General features: G+C 34.4%; 1 protein-coding gene across 2 annotated transcripts; it reads right to left on the reverse strand.

Moving 5' to 3' along the window:
- Positions 1 to 484: 484 nt before the first annotated feature.
- Positions 485 to 11049, reverse strand: LOC121368170 (glycine N-acyltransferase-like protein 3). Of its 2 annotated transcripts, XM_041492788.1 has the most exons (6): positions 10917 to 11049; positions 8108 to 8206; positions 6887 to 7000; positions 4072 to 4180; positions 3223 to 3337; positions 485 to 1493 (listed from the first exon to the last, which is right to left on the reverse strand). In XM_041492788.1, the coding sequence occupies exons 1-6, from the start codon at positions 10935 to 10937 to the stop codon at positions 1064 to 1066; spliced, it is 888 nt and encodes a 295-aa protein (XP_041348722.1). In that variant the 5' UTR covers positions 10938 to 11049; the 3' UTR covers positions 485 to 1063. The 2 variants fall into 2 exon arrangements, with proteins under 2 accessions (XP_041348722.1, XP_041348723.1); XM_041492789.1 differs by lacking the exon at positions 8108 to 8206.
- Positions 11050 to 16273: the final 5224 nt, after the last annotated feature.

Consider the following 16273-nt stretch of genomic DNA (forward strand, 5'->3'; position numbering starts at 1 on the left):
TAGACTAAGACAGTCACGGCAGAAAAACATGGGTATGTACGAGCGTAACTAAGTTATCACTGAACACACATGATAATTCATCATGGGATCGTTTACAATTATGCAGTTTAACACAAACAGGAAAGAACATATCATGGCCTTTGATATACCAAATAATGGTGCACTGGAGGAAACAATTCTGGTTCTGACTGCTGAACTGAGGTTTGATACTGTGACCAAGGACTTCAGAAGAGTACTCTACTGATTGAGCTAAATCTCATCACCATGATTTTAACAATGAGTCTGAGCAATGAAACGAAAACAGGATTCAACAGTCTTGACACACTGAAGCACTTCTTGTCTTGAGATGCCTCCAGAGGGTTGGATGAAAAAGTACTACTTTTGGGGTGGTAGTGAATAATTTATTCGTTACTTAAAATGTGAACAATATGTACATCTGATTTCTTCAAGGAATATGTTATATAAAGAAAACACAACAATCTCACAACATTAATAATAATGTTTATTTCTGTTTTCATTTTAAAATTTACAAAATGTTGTAGAACTACAGATGTATAATAAGCATTTATAAAATAAAATGTATTAATGTTTTTAATTATTATTTTGTAAAATAAATTTCTGAATTTATTAAATGTTCATATATTCTGAAATATATCCATCATGATTTAATAATAAAAAACACACATTAAAAGTAGACACCTGACATAAAATTAAATATATCATATTTTAAAATTATGGAGGCATAGTTTGGTTATGGATAGTATTACAAACTGAAAGTGTTAAGAATTATGCATTTCTTTTTTCAAATACAATATTAAATCGGATGATCCAGGTTTCTTCATCATAAACGGATACAATAATAATAATAATAATAATAATAATAATAATAATATCTAAAATGTTAATAATACTTAATAGTGAAATAACTTAGGTAATCAAACCAAAAACTGCTGTATGTCTCCTTCATTTTTTGCTTTCGACTTGGAATACGCTTGTGATTAAAACTACAGACTATTCAATATGTTTTCTAATCTTGTTTTATAGACAAAAACTGAGAATTAACTCAAGTAGTTTCCTTCAGTGGATGATATGTTAAAATTACGTAGTCATTTGTTCCATCAAGACTTACAAATCCACAGCTCAAAAGTAAATTCCTGAAAGCTTTGTTATCATAATTAACATGGGCAGCAACAAAAGCTTCTTCTTCGAAGAGTAGCTTCGTCAAGAGGCTAATGCAGGCCATAGCCAAACCTTTCCTTCTGTAATCCTGCCTGACATACGTCATGCCTATGAGGTTCTGCATATGTACAAATGCATAGGCCACAAGTTGGCCATTTTTAGCCCTGAGGCAAATAGATGGAAGCTTGGAGTTCACCAGTCTTGTTAAAAACAAATACAGTTCGGGATGAATGTAATTCCAGTTTCTAAATATGTCTGTTACATCCTTCTGCTTCACTAACGACACTTGAATATCTGGTAACTGTACTTCAAAACTGAAAGGTTTAAAGAAGTGATTATTGTAATTTCATTTGGTGTTTTTGTTAAATTTTACATGTAAATCAATACTGATAGAATTGGGAATCAGTTGAAAATTCACCGTTAATTATCAGTTGTACAGTTATTGGTTTGTACAACTTTATCAATTTTCAATTATACCATTGGTTAGAATATGAATGAACTTAAGAAGGACTTCGATCATTAGGACTATGCCTCTGTTATAATCAATGGAACCAACCAACCACATTTTGTTAATCTCCTATTCATTATCTGTGTTCATTACGTACACATGAAAACAAAGTTAAAGTCAAGAACATTTCACAAAAATTTCATCATTAAACTGTTGGAATAATTTCACTTAACATTTTCTTAAAGCCGCACACCCTAGTTCCATCCAGTGAAAATAAAGTATAATTTGGTTAATCTACAAACCTGTAACACACTTAGAGCACGTTTTTATCAAATGGAGTGAAAAAGCAGGTTTTATATCGATAAATACCATGGGAATCCCCATGTCCCAATTGCTTGAAATAATTTTGAAAGTTAGTATTCTGATGTCACTGGTAGATGTCGCTCTAAGCACAACAATGCCTACATCACGACAAATTTCACAGACTTGGGGTGCGTTCGTTTCACCTCTCCTGGACATGTTCCAACTGTTCTGTCCTGGTTGTATCCCCTCTCCAGATATCGTAAGACTTAGCAAAATTATTGGTTTTAAGGGTTTGTAACGTTTTGTATTGAGACACTTACTTGTCTGAACTTTATTGTTACTGAAAATGTTCACGAACTGTGAAGAAAAATCTCACAAATGAACAACAACAAATCGGATGTTGATTGCACGAACCGTGCACGAGAAAACAAACCGAACCAAAATGATAACGGTCACGTGATATACCAACGTCTGTGACATTGAAATGGAAATATCCCCTCTAAAAATAGATTGGACCTCGCTTGCTTAACGTTTTTTTCTCGACAGAACGTCTTGTGAAAAAATGCAAAAAATGCATTTCGTGGTTTTACAAACATCAGGAATACCAAAAAGCACTTCAGGTGAATGGAAATGTGTATTCTAAATAATAAAATGTAAGTAAAGTGCAATTTTATTTGTGAAAAATGGGGTTTAATAGCGAAAAACGCCGTAATGGTTAAAAAATAATCGTAACTAGGGTATGTCCCTTTAACAGTTAATTCATTATGGATTCATAATCAATCACCACAGTTTTAGAACCAAACCAATAATTTTTGTTATTAAAATCGACCATCCGGGATTATAGAAGACTGAAATATCGTCCGAATAAACACTATTTGAAAAATTATTTTTTATTAGAACTGCTGTTAATACAAAATTACATAAATATTGACTATTTACGTAAATATTTATTTGTTGAATTAAAAAAATTCTTAATGAAATACATGTATTTACAAATGAGTAGTAAAAATAAAGTACTTAAAAACAAATATTAACATTTGATAGAAATGGAAAAACTAACCCTTCTTTACCTAACCCAAATGAAAAACTCCACCCAAATCTGTCATCACTAACTTATGAAAATATCCTGAAATGAAATATTTTACCCAAATCTGTCGTCACTAATATTCTGAAATGAAATATTTTCATAATTATTTTTTATTATGAATTAATTACAATATATGAACTTGATTACATCACTTTTAATTTCCTTTGCTAAAACTTGTCTTTTGATATAAAAAAACCCCCAATACCTGAATTTCATTGCATTTCGACAGACAGCAAAAACACATCCCCTGTGCAGTTCTTCTAACTGAGAACCATCAGGCAACAGTGTGAACAGCAAGTCTCGTATGTCTGGTGGGATTTCTAAACAACGACAAGTATTATTAGCATATTCCTACAAAACAAAGTAAAGAGCCATGACTATTTCATTAGTTGTAAATGGTCATTACGATTAGGACCAATCACAGTTTTAACATCACAGAAAAACAAATTTAAAATATTTCAGAATGCACCTAAGACTGTTTAATTCTGACCCAACAACCATCACGGTACCTCACCAAAGTAGCCTCGTCTTCTGTTACCATTATTAATGTTTATTTATATTTATGTCCCAACTACAATCCCATCTTCTCAGTTTAAAACATTTTCTCTTACAAGTCTGGTTAACTATTATTGTTAAAATAAAAAAGGGATGCTGTCCTCTACAAAGAAGATTTTTTCTTTTTATTCTTTTTTTTCGTCTAGCTACTTTGGGTTTTCTGACCCTGTTTATTATCAACTTATGGTAGTTTTAGCAGATACCGAAGTATTTAAGCCATCAGGATAAAATAACCTTTGATGATGATGCATAGGACATTTATAGTGCTTCATTATAGTGGTATCTCAAAAACCATGGTATGTGTAATCATGTCTTGCAGTGTAAGAATACAAAAAACAAATCTATTGCTGCTAACTAGCAGTTATAAACAAAGCAGTGATCACCAGTTTTCTATTTAATAAAACTTATTGCCATGGTTTGGTCAGATACATTTCAAGCAGCTAAACTGCATGACAATTATTTTCAGAATTAGATAAATGCTAATATAAAGAGTTCTTACCAAATATATACTCCTTTTGCCAGTCAAAAATGCTAGGCTGGCGTAAAATGTTCATGATAGCATAAGGGTCATTCCCATGGATTAAAACATACTCTCCACTGAAACTATCCTGGAATGAAGGTGACATTGTTCAGTATTCTACACAGTGAAGAAGTAAATATTAAAATAAAGATCTGTTTCCAATATACACAGTTTTAGGAGTGGCTTGAAAAGCAGAAAATATTTTATGGATATCAATAGAGTGATTCCATCCACATTCCACACCTCACCAAAACCATACACATGGGAAACAGCCTTCAGTGTCAGATCCAGCATGGAATCCAGCAGCGGTCCACAAGGAAGCCGTGAAGCTGGAACATGGGGAAGGGGGTGGGTTGTAATCTTGCATTTTTCCCGTTGTCCCTTACTGGCAGTCCTGATTAATGATTTAAAAAAATATAAACTACATGTACATAGAAAATATTCATGAATTAAACTAACAGTCAGTTCTTTGTCAATATGGGGGGGAAAAGATAATGTCACAGTATAACCTGTCAATGATCCTTATTGCATGTTGTATGATTACAAAATAAAAAATAGTAGTATGTATATATATATATATATATATATATATATATATATATATATATATGTTATTACCAGAGTGTTTTTTGGTATCGTCATTATCATATATTAGGAATAAAAATTGTATTATGCGAGCCACTGGCGACCATAATACATTATTAATATTCCTAATATATGATATTGACGATACTGAAATACACGAGGGTAATAATCTCTTTATCATATAAGCTCAAGCTTAATACAACGTGTTTTTGTAAACTGTACACGTAACTTTAATTCCAGTCTGCCATTACTAGATATTCAAATGACGTAAGAATATGTGGCGCGGTGTATTTATAAATGGAAATGACGTCAAACTTGAATGACGTCATTTTGGATGTCCTTACATCAAAATAAAGTTATGCCTAACGTTTTTTTTTCTTTTTCTGAACTCTGGATAGCTTTCAGTGTCAAACTGCCATTGAAATATTTTTATTTGATGACTATGAATGCATACGTCAATCATGGAGTGTCACCCAAGTACGTCTGCTTAAATGTCAATAAACCTAGTGCCGAGACCTCGACTAATTTACATCTAATTTGCAAAGTTATCAAATTCTTAAAGTATGTGATCTGAAAAATATCACATACTTTGATTGCACTAAAAATGTAAGATATTATATGATAAATATATATATATATATATATATATATATAGAGGATAGAGGTTATTACCAGAGTGTTTTTCGTTATCGTCAATATCATATATTAGGAATAAAAATTGTATTATGCGAGCATAATACATTATTTTTATTCCTAATATATGATATTGACGATACCGAAATACACGAGGGTAATAATCTCTTTATCATATAAGCTCAAGCTTAATACGTGTTTTTGTAAACTGTACACGCAACTTTAATTCCAGTCTGCCATTACTAGATATTCAAATGACGTAAGAATATGTGGCGCAGTGTATTTTTGAATGGAAATGACGTCAAACTCGAATGACGTCATTTTGGATGTCCTTACATCAAAATAAAGTTATGCCTAACGTGTTTTGTTTTCTGAACTCTATTTAAAGGACCATGGTTTTCATCCACATCGATTTGTTATGAAATATACAAGAATAATTTTAGCAATAATTGATTTAGCATTATTTTATGGGGACTCCTAATTAGGCTAATTTAAATGTTTGTTAAATTTGTAGTCTTGACTGATATACATCATTTATTTAATGCACTATATTATGTAGCTATTCAGCCTACATGAATAAGAAATAGCTAGATATCACAGCTACAAAAGGGAGGTCATGGGACCCCTGTGACCCCCACCTTGGATCTGCAACTGACCTTAATAACACAACACAACAAACAGTTGACAATCATATTTAAAATCTATCTGAAAACAGCAGTCTGCAGAATGTTTTCACAAACAGTTGAAACTGCATCCATATGTTCTACCTAACCACTCGTACAGGCAGGGACTGGGATGTGGTGGGTCAACACTGTAGAAAAGATGTCTTCAGGAACAGAAAATACACAGTAAAATAGATTTAAACCGTACAGCTCATAGTTCATAATTTTAGTATAAAGTTAACCTTTAAAGTGCAGTAATCTGTTAAAAGTAGGTTGCAGTGACCTAGTTATGGCACATAGCACACCAGCATCTCAAGTTGTACTTGCATGCAAGGTTTGATGATCCTGTATGAATCGGTAACATGGATTTCCTTTAATATGCAGTAACTGTAATCTGTGAAAAGTAGATTGCAGTGACATACTCAAGGCTTTAGATCTCACTAATTTGGACACAATGGGGACCTATTTCTTTTCTGAGTGCAGAAAAGTTGTTTTAGTTCACTACTGTCATTAGCAAATGCTGTAGAGTTGTCAATATTCAGAAATACTTTTCAAGTTAATTTACTGTAATTAAACTTAACATTTCAGGTGACATATTTTGAGGTCAGCATGTTTGTACTTAATTTGGGCATGTGTAATTTGGGCATATGTATTTTGGGCATAATTATTTTGGGCATATGTATTTTGGGCATATGTATTTTGGGCACAATGTTTATTGCCTTGACTTTGATGCAATCTAAAACTCCAATACCACAATCCCAAGTTGAAGTTGCATACAAAGTTTGAAGATATTCCCCAGACAAGAAATGTTTACAGATGGATATCTGGGCAGATGGATGTATGGACAAACATACGGATGCCATTTTATAATATGACCTGTCAAAGATGGGCATATAAAAATTGGTCAGACTCACACATTTATCTAGAATAGGCCTAGTAAGCACTGCATGGTACTTTGGCCACTCATCAACAAAAACCTCAAAGTATGGCCACTTGTTAGTAATAATATTCTTCACCATTCCATACATCTGGAGAAAAATGAAAGATGAAAACATTCAATACAAAATATTATATAAATATAAATAGCAAATTATTCTTGTTGAGAATATCTGTACATATATGCACTATACTTTTGTTCAATCAAACGTTTTCCAGTGGATATACTTTTACAATGCTTGACATTAAGATGGTAAAACCTTGTGTTCTTGTTGGTGGGATACTGAGAAAGACTACTTAAACTTATAAAAGTTATACCCATCTGTATCTGCACCTTCTAGGTTTTTTTTGTTCTTTTAATTTTTGTGTTCATAGGGATGTGTTACATTAATATCCAAGGAACCATCCATCTGTAAATCACAACATCATGATTATATAGTATCAGTATGTGTATATTGTATCATGCAAGCCTCTGGGTTTTTTTTATTCCTAATATATGATACTAATGATACCGTACAATGCACTAATGAAGAAATTATTTATCTGTTATTTCAGTCTTTGCAGAAGATGTCTGGTTCAGTCACGGGGGGGGGGGGGGGGGGGGGAGAGAGAGAGAGAGAGAGAGAGAGAGAGAGAGAGAGAGAGAGAGAGAGAGAGAGAGAGAGAGAGAGGGGGGAATGGGGGCATAATAATCTCTTTACCATATAATCTCAAGCTTAATACAATGTGTTTTTGTAAACTGTACATACAACTTTAATTCCAGTCCACCATTACTAGATGTTCCAATGATGTAAGCATATGTGATGCAGTGTCTTTTTGAATGGAAATGACGTCAAACTTGAATGCCGTCATTTTGGATATCCTAACATAAAAATAAACTAGTGCTCAACATTTTTTGTTTTCTGAACACTGAACAGCTTTCAGTGTAAGGTTGCTATTGAAATGTTTTTGAATGATGACTATAAATACATGTCAATTATAGGGTGTCACTGTAGTACATTTGCTATAATGTCAATAAACGTAGTACTGTGACTTCGATTAATTTACATCTAATTTGCATTTATCAAATTCTGAAAGTATGTGATCTGAAAAACATCACATACTTTGATTACACTGATAAATATATATATGCCACATGAATTATTTATTTAACAAAAGAAAAAAAAATTAATAATAAAAAAAAAGAAAAAAAAAAGTACTCTGATTGAAGTGGGCAGTTCTTCTTTTAGCATTTCAAACAAAATCGTCTGCTGATCATTATTGAGCTTTGTGACTGAACCAGACATCTTCTGGAAAGACTGAAATAACAGATGAATAATTTCTTCATTAGTGCATTGTACAAGTTAAAACTAAAATTATTTTCAGATATAAATACATGTATTAACACATGGGATTAGGAGTACACCCATGTCACATAATGCTCGGTTCAGACTAACAACTGTCAGCAGAAAGTTGGCCTACTTTCTGCTGTCATGACTTCTACAACTGTTCCGTTGCTATTCCCAATTCTTGTTGTATAACCCATTAGTTGTTATTCATACATAGCTTGGTTCATGTTCAATATATGATCACAGTTACTTGCTTAGCATGTACAAAGGAATAATCAAATACAGAGTTTAACAAATGAAAAAATAATTTTTTTATTCTGTCTTATACCTAAACAAATTGTGTTTCTGGGAACATGACCAAAAATATTAGGTAAGGCCAGTGTAAAAAATTTTTTTACACTACATATGTAGTTTTTAAACCTAAAATAATTAAAAAAAAAAAAAAAGTAGGGAAATAATAATTAGGGTAAGACCTTTTTGGGGGGGGGGGGGGGGAGGGGTAGGGTCGGTTTCCAATCTGATTAGAATTAGCTCTACTGGCCTACCAGTAGATCTAACAGCATTATGTGGACTCCCATGTCCAGGTGACATTTCATCTATAAATAACAATTTAAATTTCGACCAATTACACTTCGCCTTTTATCTACAAACCTGTAACACACTTAGATCACGTTTTTATCAAATGGAGTGAAAAAGCAGGTTTTATATCGATAAATACCATGGGAATCCCCATGTCCCAATTGCTTCAAATAATTTTGAAAGTTTGTATTCTGATGTCACCGGTAGATGTCGCTCGAAGCACAACAATGCCTACGTCACGACAAATTTCACAGACTTGGGGTGCGTTCTTTTTACCTCTCCTGGACATGTTCTAACTGTTCTGTCCTGGTTGTATCCCCTCTCCAGATATCATAGGACTTAGCAAACTTATTGGTTTTAAGGGTTTGTAACGTTTTGTATTGAGACACTTACTTGTCTGAACTTTATTTTTACTGAAAATGTTCACGAACTGTGAAGAAAAATCTCACAAATGAACAACAACAAATCGGATGTTGATTGCGCGAACCGTGCACAAGAAAACAAACTGAACCAAAATGATAACGGTCACGTGGTATACCAACATCTGTGACGTTTACACAGGAAGATTCCCTCTAAAAATAGATTGGACCTCGCTTGCTTAACGGTTTTTTCTCGACAGCACGTCTTGTGAGAAAATGCAAAAAACGCATTTCGTGGTTTTACAAACATCAGGATTACCAAAAAGCACTTCAGGTGAATGGAAATGTGTATTCTAAATAATAAAATGTAAGTAAAGTGCAATTTTATTTGTGAAAAATGGGGTTTAATAGCGCAAAACAATGCCGTAATGGTTAACAAATAGCCGTAACTAGGGTGTGTCCCTTTAAAATTAGCTCCACTATTACATGTGGATCTAACACCAGCCAGTTGGAGCTCATGTCCACCAATCAAAACCTTACTTCCAGAATCCTGCCAGTGATTTAAAACTAACAACACTGCGTAGTCCCCAATGTCCAGGTAACATTTCGTCTGTAAATAATAATTTAAATATTGACCAATCACACTTTGCCTTTTATAACGTTATTTGGGAGCATACAAATTCTAAAAATATCAGGCGAGTCTATTTTAGTGGCCGCAGTACAGCGAACCATACCAATACCTACGGGATGGGTTATCAGTCTTCAATTTTACATTAAAAATTATTTGTTTACTTATAACCCCCCCCCCCCCCCACCTGAAATGATACACGAAGTGTTTTCTTAGTTAATTGGTCTATGCTGTTAGTTGCTTCTACCTGTGATTCCTGATTGGCAGGTGTGTATTTGATTGGTAACCAGACAAGCCAATTAATTGACGGTGTCTAGACACAAAAATACATACCGGTATTGTGGAATATTACCTGTCGCCCCTAGAATGGTAATGGACATGGTTTATTACTGTAAATAGTTCTGTAAAACTATTGATTAAGTAGACTTTTCCATCTAAAACCACAGAACCGACCAATTATGTAGTCCCAAAGAAAAGAAAATTATCACTTTGGTATCGTGGGTTGTCGTTTTTGCTCCAACGTAGCATATCAATAGGCCTAATAGTGTACATTTTTCTTTTGGATTATTTAACAGAGAAAAATACTATAACCCCATTTTGTTCCGTTAATGCAATTTGAAATATATTTAGTTAAATAGTTTATTATATTATTACGTCATTTATGCTGTTTTACAAGTCAGGTTGATCAAAGAGAAGCGCCTTGTCGAAAATTACTGCTTTTGTTTACACTGTACATACAGGAGATGGTCAGGAGCTGACATCACTTCGCCCCAAGCTATCCAACCGGACGTCACAAAAACGAAACAAAATGGCTGCCCCCAGTTAGCAGGAATAATCATGTTTTTTTATTAACTCTAAAATTACTTGTTTTTTATTTGCTAAAGTGTCGGTATGTGTTGGTGGTCCGGGTTTGCATCTTTCCAACACATAAGGCTCTTGTTTGAGTTGACCCTACCTTTAAAACACACACACACACACACACACACACACACACACACAAATCTAGACTATTGGTTCAACGAATCTGGGATACTTCCATTAAAAAGAAACAACCCCTCTCACAACACCCCCGTGACACACACACACACAAACATACACACAACATTGACATTACCTTTCGCCCTGATCTAAGCATATCTCCAACAGTTGAGTACGTTAACTGAAATTTTACATATTTATTAACATGTTGTAAATCAAGCCTGTTAGGTACCGCTGAACAAGCCGATTCAAAATGGAGTAACGTTACACTGAAGAGTTAACTCCCTTATGACGTTCCTTCTGCTCTGCGTTCAGCAATAGCGAGCGACGCTAACGTTTGCAAACTATTTGATTGGTTTCCGCCCCGTAGGCATAGGTTGCATAGTACTAAAGAAGAGAGTACCATGTCAAAGTTCGACGTGCCCCATTTTCTTGCAGCTAGATTAGATGTGAGGTGCCACACTTTCTATTGCTGTACTTCCTGGGTGTGTTGAAACGCTGCTTATATCAGTTTTATTAGTAAACGTTAACATTATCGGCAATAGGAATTGATTTGGTCTAATGGAACCTATAGCATATATTCACTATATTATCATTATTTTATATTGTGTGCCATTTACTGTTATTTGACAGTCATAATTGCTTCATTAGGTTACACTCAGGCATGGGAGTTCATAATGACCTTGACCTTGGCATTAATTTACTGTGCACTGCTGAGAATAGAGTTTGAAAAAAAGTCTGTGCTGACCAATTGGAGATTTTGGCCCATATTTTTTACTTAAAATATTTTAAAGCTTATCTATCCAAGGTGATGGACATGTCATATAACACTAATCTTATTTAGACTAATAAGTCTAGGCAAGATGAAATAAGCTATTAGTAATAATTTATTTTTAGTTAAAAAATAATGTTAGCTGATATTAGGTTAAGCTTTTAGATCTCCATTCACAATGTGTATTTGAATGCAATTGGCTCTGGAATGACTATATTTAAATAACCTGATTTCTGCTGTAATTTTAACATACTCTTTAGGTTGGTGAATTATGTTTTAGGCAAATATGGGAGTTTTTACAATTGTTTTTGTGAGTTTGGCAAAAACATTAAAATCTACAGAAGTGGGTTCTGTGTAGCCATTTTGCATTCTCTTCTTTATTTGTACACAAATATAAGCTTGGTAATGATAGCTTTAGGTCAGTTCATTAAATCTTGTCCACATATTCAGTGAGTTTTCTATAGTAAAGGGTATTTGAAGTATATACCAAGTACAAGAGCAATTGTGACACATTTGTTAATCTACCTAGGAGTGTGTTAGTATTATCTTCCACTGTTACCACACTTGTAAAGCTATATTTTCCAATATTACTATGTAAATGATGTGTTACATTACAGATTGTAGTAATGCATACAATATAAATATTATATTCAGTTAAAACAGAAAATAATTAAAGAAAAATGACTTTCGCACTCTTTTGATGGATTGAATGTGCTTTTTTTTATGACAAATAAAAAATAATGATGTAAAACCCTAATGATAACTCTAGATATGATACATGTCTGTAAGCACCAATCACTGGAGATTATTAATAAAATATCAACAGATGTATTGGTAGCTGTCAGTGGATTTAATAATGCATATATAAAAACCAACTAGGCTGATGGGTTTGAAAATATTGCATTCAGTGACTTGACATCCAAGCATAGTTCATACCTTGGGTGTTTACCACACCATGATGTGTAACACATTAATTTACTACTATTTGTGGATGCAGTGGTGTTCATTTCAGATACCACATGTAGTATGCTTTTTTTCTAGTGAAGTTCTTATATGCCCATTAAAGTCTTTCAAAACACAGGGTCACTGCAATAAATGAGTTTTAAGGTAATTATTTATTGGAAATGAGAGACTCTGACTATGCATGCACACACTACATATACAACTAAGCATACACAACCAACCCATAGTATGTATCTTCAAGAGTAGTAATTTTATTTATTATTTGTTTTAAATATGATACATTGCATTTGTATACAACTTTGCATAACACTGATGCTTCCTAAGGTGTACATTAAATCAGGTTGCACTGTAGGAACAACACTATCAATTATGTTGTCACATCATATCAGAACACAGAAGATCCTGATAGTCATGAAAAAACCCAATTGGACACTTTTTGAAAAATAATTTTTTTTGATATAGGTTGCATAGTACTAAAGAAGAGAGTACCATGTGAAAGTTCGACGTGCACCGTCAACTATTTACGGAGTAAAAGCAGCTGTGGGTGTGATTGGTAGTAATATGTGACATTGATTATTTGTGCAAATACTATTATCCATTGACAATAAATAAATACACTTTTATTTGTTATACAGTTGTTATGCAGTATATACCAGAGGTTGAAAATAATGCGGGGTACCCCCAAAAATGGAACTGCAATTTTCAACAAAAATGACGGTTGCTATTAAAAACATAAATTAAATCTCTTAAATGATACGTGACCCCCCATTTTCTTGCAGCTAGATTAGATGTGAGGTGCCACACTTTCTATTGCTGTACTTCCTGGGTGTGTTGAAACGCTGCTTATATCAGTTTTATTAGTAAACGTTAACATTATCGGCAATAGGAATTGATTTGGTCTAATGGAACCTGGGAGGGAGGGTAACCACACAGACCATCAGGAACCGACTGCGCACCGCTGGACTGAGAGCCCGAAGGCCATACTTCGGTCCCATTCTTACCCGTTTACATCGTCAACAGCGACTTCTGTGGACGAGACGCCATGTCAGATTCACTCAGAGACAATGGAACACAGTGGTCTTTTGCAACGAATCCCGATTCACAATGAGTTTCGCCGATGGCAGAATAAGGGCGTGGCGAAGACGTGGTGAACGTCATACTCAGTGCTGTGTCAGAGAGGTCGACCGTTTCGGCGGAGGAAGCGTGATTGTGTGGAAAGCATTCACCAGCAATGGAAGGTCAAGGCTTGTCGTCATCCAGGGGAACATGACCGCCCAAGTCTACTGCGATCAAGTGCTTAGGCCGGTGCTGGTGCCATTCATCCATAACCATGGGCCTGGGTTGACCTTTCAACATGATAACGCAACCCCCCACACAGCGGCATTAACACGGAACTTTCTTCAAAATGCCGGTATCCCAGCCATGGCTTGGCCAGTCCGATCACCTGACATGAATCCAATTGAACATGTCTGGGATGAGCTCGGAAGACGTGTCAGAAACCGTGTTAACGCGCCTCAGACACTGCAGGCATTGGGACAGGCGCTGATGGCTGAATGGAGGCGACTTCCGGTTCAGTGTTTCACACGATTGCTGATATCCACGAGAAGACGGTGTCGGGCAGTTATCCAAGCCCAGGGAGGTCACACGCGATATTGACACTGCATAATGAGTTCATTTGAAATCATGTAAACGTTGATTTGGACCCCCCTTCAACATTCCAAGCCATAACATGTTACACAATTAAACATCGTGATGACATATTGTGTTTTGCTCTTATCACATCCCTCCCATCGACAAATGTCTGCATTAATGAACATACATATCGTTGTGAGGTTATCAGATAACAAATAATATGTGTCAAGTTTTCCATTTTGTTCATTATATTCTCACTAATACCAAGTTAGTTTTTGCTGCCAATTACTGGCTAATAAGCCTAAATATATATATGCAATTCCAGGGTTACTCGCGTTACATTTTTACCAAACTAATTCTTTTGATTTGCTCAGGATTAATAATTATACATTCAACACTTATTTTTTCATTACATTTTATTAGTAAAATAATCAATGTATATTATAAAAAAAGAAAAAGGAAATATGATGATTAATTTTCATACTGTGAATGTGTAAACATCGGTTACTCGGGTTACAAAAAAAGGACATGACAAAAAATGAACACACTTAAAATCCAAAGTCTTCTCATACTGTAACAGCTATGATAAAAGTGGATACATTGGTGTATAGCTATGTTGTTTAGGTATCTTTATATGATAAGAGTTTTGAAATTGTATGTACAGTTAATACATTTTTGGTTATCAAAATAGTCGTGTACTCGCGATACAATTTGTCCGCTATTTGGTAATGGCTAAAAAAAGAGAAGATTTTAAAGAAAAATAACAGTTTTTAAATGTCAAACTTTTATTGAAAGAAACATCAGAAAGCCACACAAGTCAACTGGGTAAATATTACCAACAAATTATACTTACAAGTTAAACAATGAATACATTAACCATTTTCGGGAATTAACGTCAATTTTTAGAAAATTGAAATTTGAACACTCTTAAAAGAAGTAGAACATTTGAAATTTGATTTTGGCTGTGTAGTTCAATTGAAATTGAGAAGGGCCAGTAAGATTTTTTTTTCAACTGGCCCTACTGGCGACCATGGTTTTCATGTTAATTTGTTGTTATTGTTTTATTATATCTTTATTTCTTTATTCATTGGTTCTTTCATTCATTCATTCATTCATTCATTCATTCATTATTTATTTATAATAGTAGCCTAATGTTGGGAGAAGCTTCGGTGCCCATACCGTCGAAACGCTTTATATAAAGTTAAAGTTAAAGCTTATTTTGTTTAAAGACAACACAAGAGCACATGGAGGCATTTGGCAATATATAGTCTTAGAGAGGAAACCCGCTGCATTTTTCTGTTAGTAGCAAGAGATCTTTTATATGCACCATCCCAGACAGGATAGCATATACCAGTCATGGTGCATTGACTGGAACGAGAAATAGCCCAATGGACCCACCGACAGGGATCGATCCTAGACCGACCGCGCATCAACCGAGCGCTTAACACTGGGGTAAGCTTTATATCAGTCAAAATGACAATCAATATGTCCGAGTTTGAGACGATTACATATTACGGTAAATGCATGCTGTAATCGATTTAACAGAGATACTGTGGTCAGTTTAAAGATTTCCCAATTTGAAAAGATTACACATTAAATTCGTGCTGTAATCGATGAAACAAAGATACAGTGGTCAGTTTAAATATGTCCCTGTAATCGATGTAACAAAGATACAGCGGTCAGTTTAAAGATGTCCCTGTAATCGATGTAACAAAGATACAGCGGTCAGTTTAAATACGTCCCTGTAATCGATGTAACAAAGATACAGCGGTCAGTTTAAATACGTCCCTGTAATCGATGTAACAAAGATACAGCGGTCAGTTTAAAGATGTCCCTGTAATCGATGTAACAAAGATACAGCGGTCAGTTTAAATATGTCCCTGTAATCGATGTAACAAAGATACAGCGGTCAGTGTAAAGATGTCTCTGTAATCGATGTAACAAAGATACAGCGGTCAGTTTAAAGATGTCCCCGTAATCGATGTAACAAAGATACAGTGGTCAGTTTAAAGATGTCCCAAATTGAGAAGATTACAATACACTTACCAATACAGTGAAACTTCTCTAAACCGGACACGCTAGGGACCAAGTAAAAAGTCCGGTTTTAAAAGGTATCCTGTTTACAG

This window comes from Gigantopelta aegis, chromosome 3, assembly GCF_016097555.1.
Source record: "Gigantopelta aegis isolate Gae_Host chromosome 3, Gae_host_genome, whole genome shotgun sequence".
In the NCBI taxonomy this organism is placed as follows: domain Eukaryota; kingdom Metazoa; phylum Mollusca; class Gastropoda; order Neomphalida; family Peltospiridae; genus Gigantopelta; species Gigantopelta aegis.

Coding starts and splice junctions, on each gene's coding strand:
- LOC121368170 (XM_041492788.1), bottom strand. CDS start 10,937: ATGCTTAGATCAGGGCGAAAG. Junction 8,207..10,916: donor TGCTTAGATCAGGGCGAAAG/GTAATGTCAATG, acceptor CTGTTATTTCAG/TCTTTCCAGAAGATGTCTGG. Junction 4,181..6,886: donor GGCCTATTCTAGATAAATGT/GTGAGTCTGACC, acceptor CCTTCATTCCAG/GATAGTTTCAGTGGAGAGTA.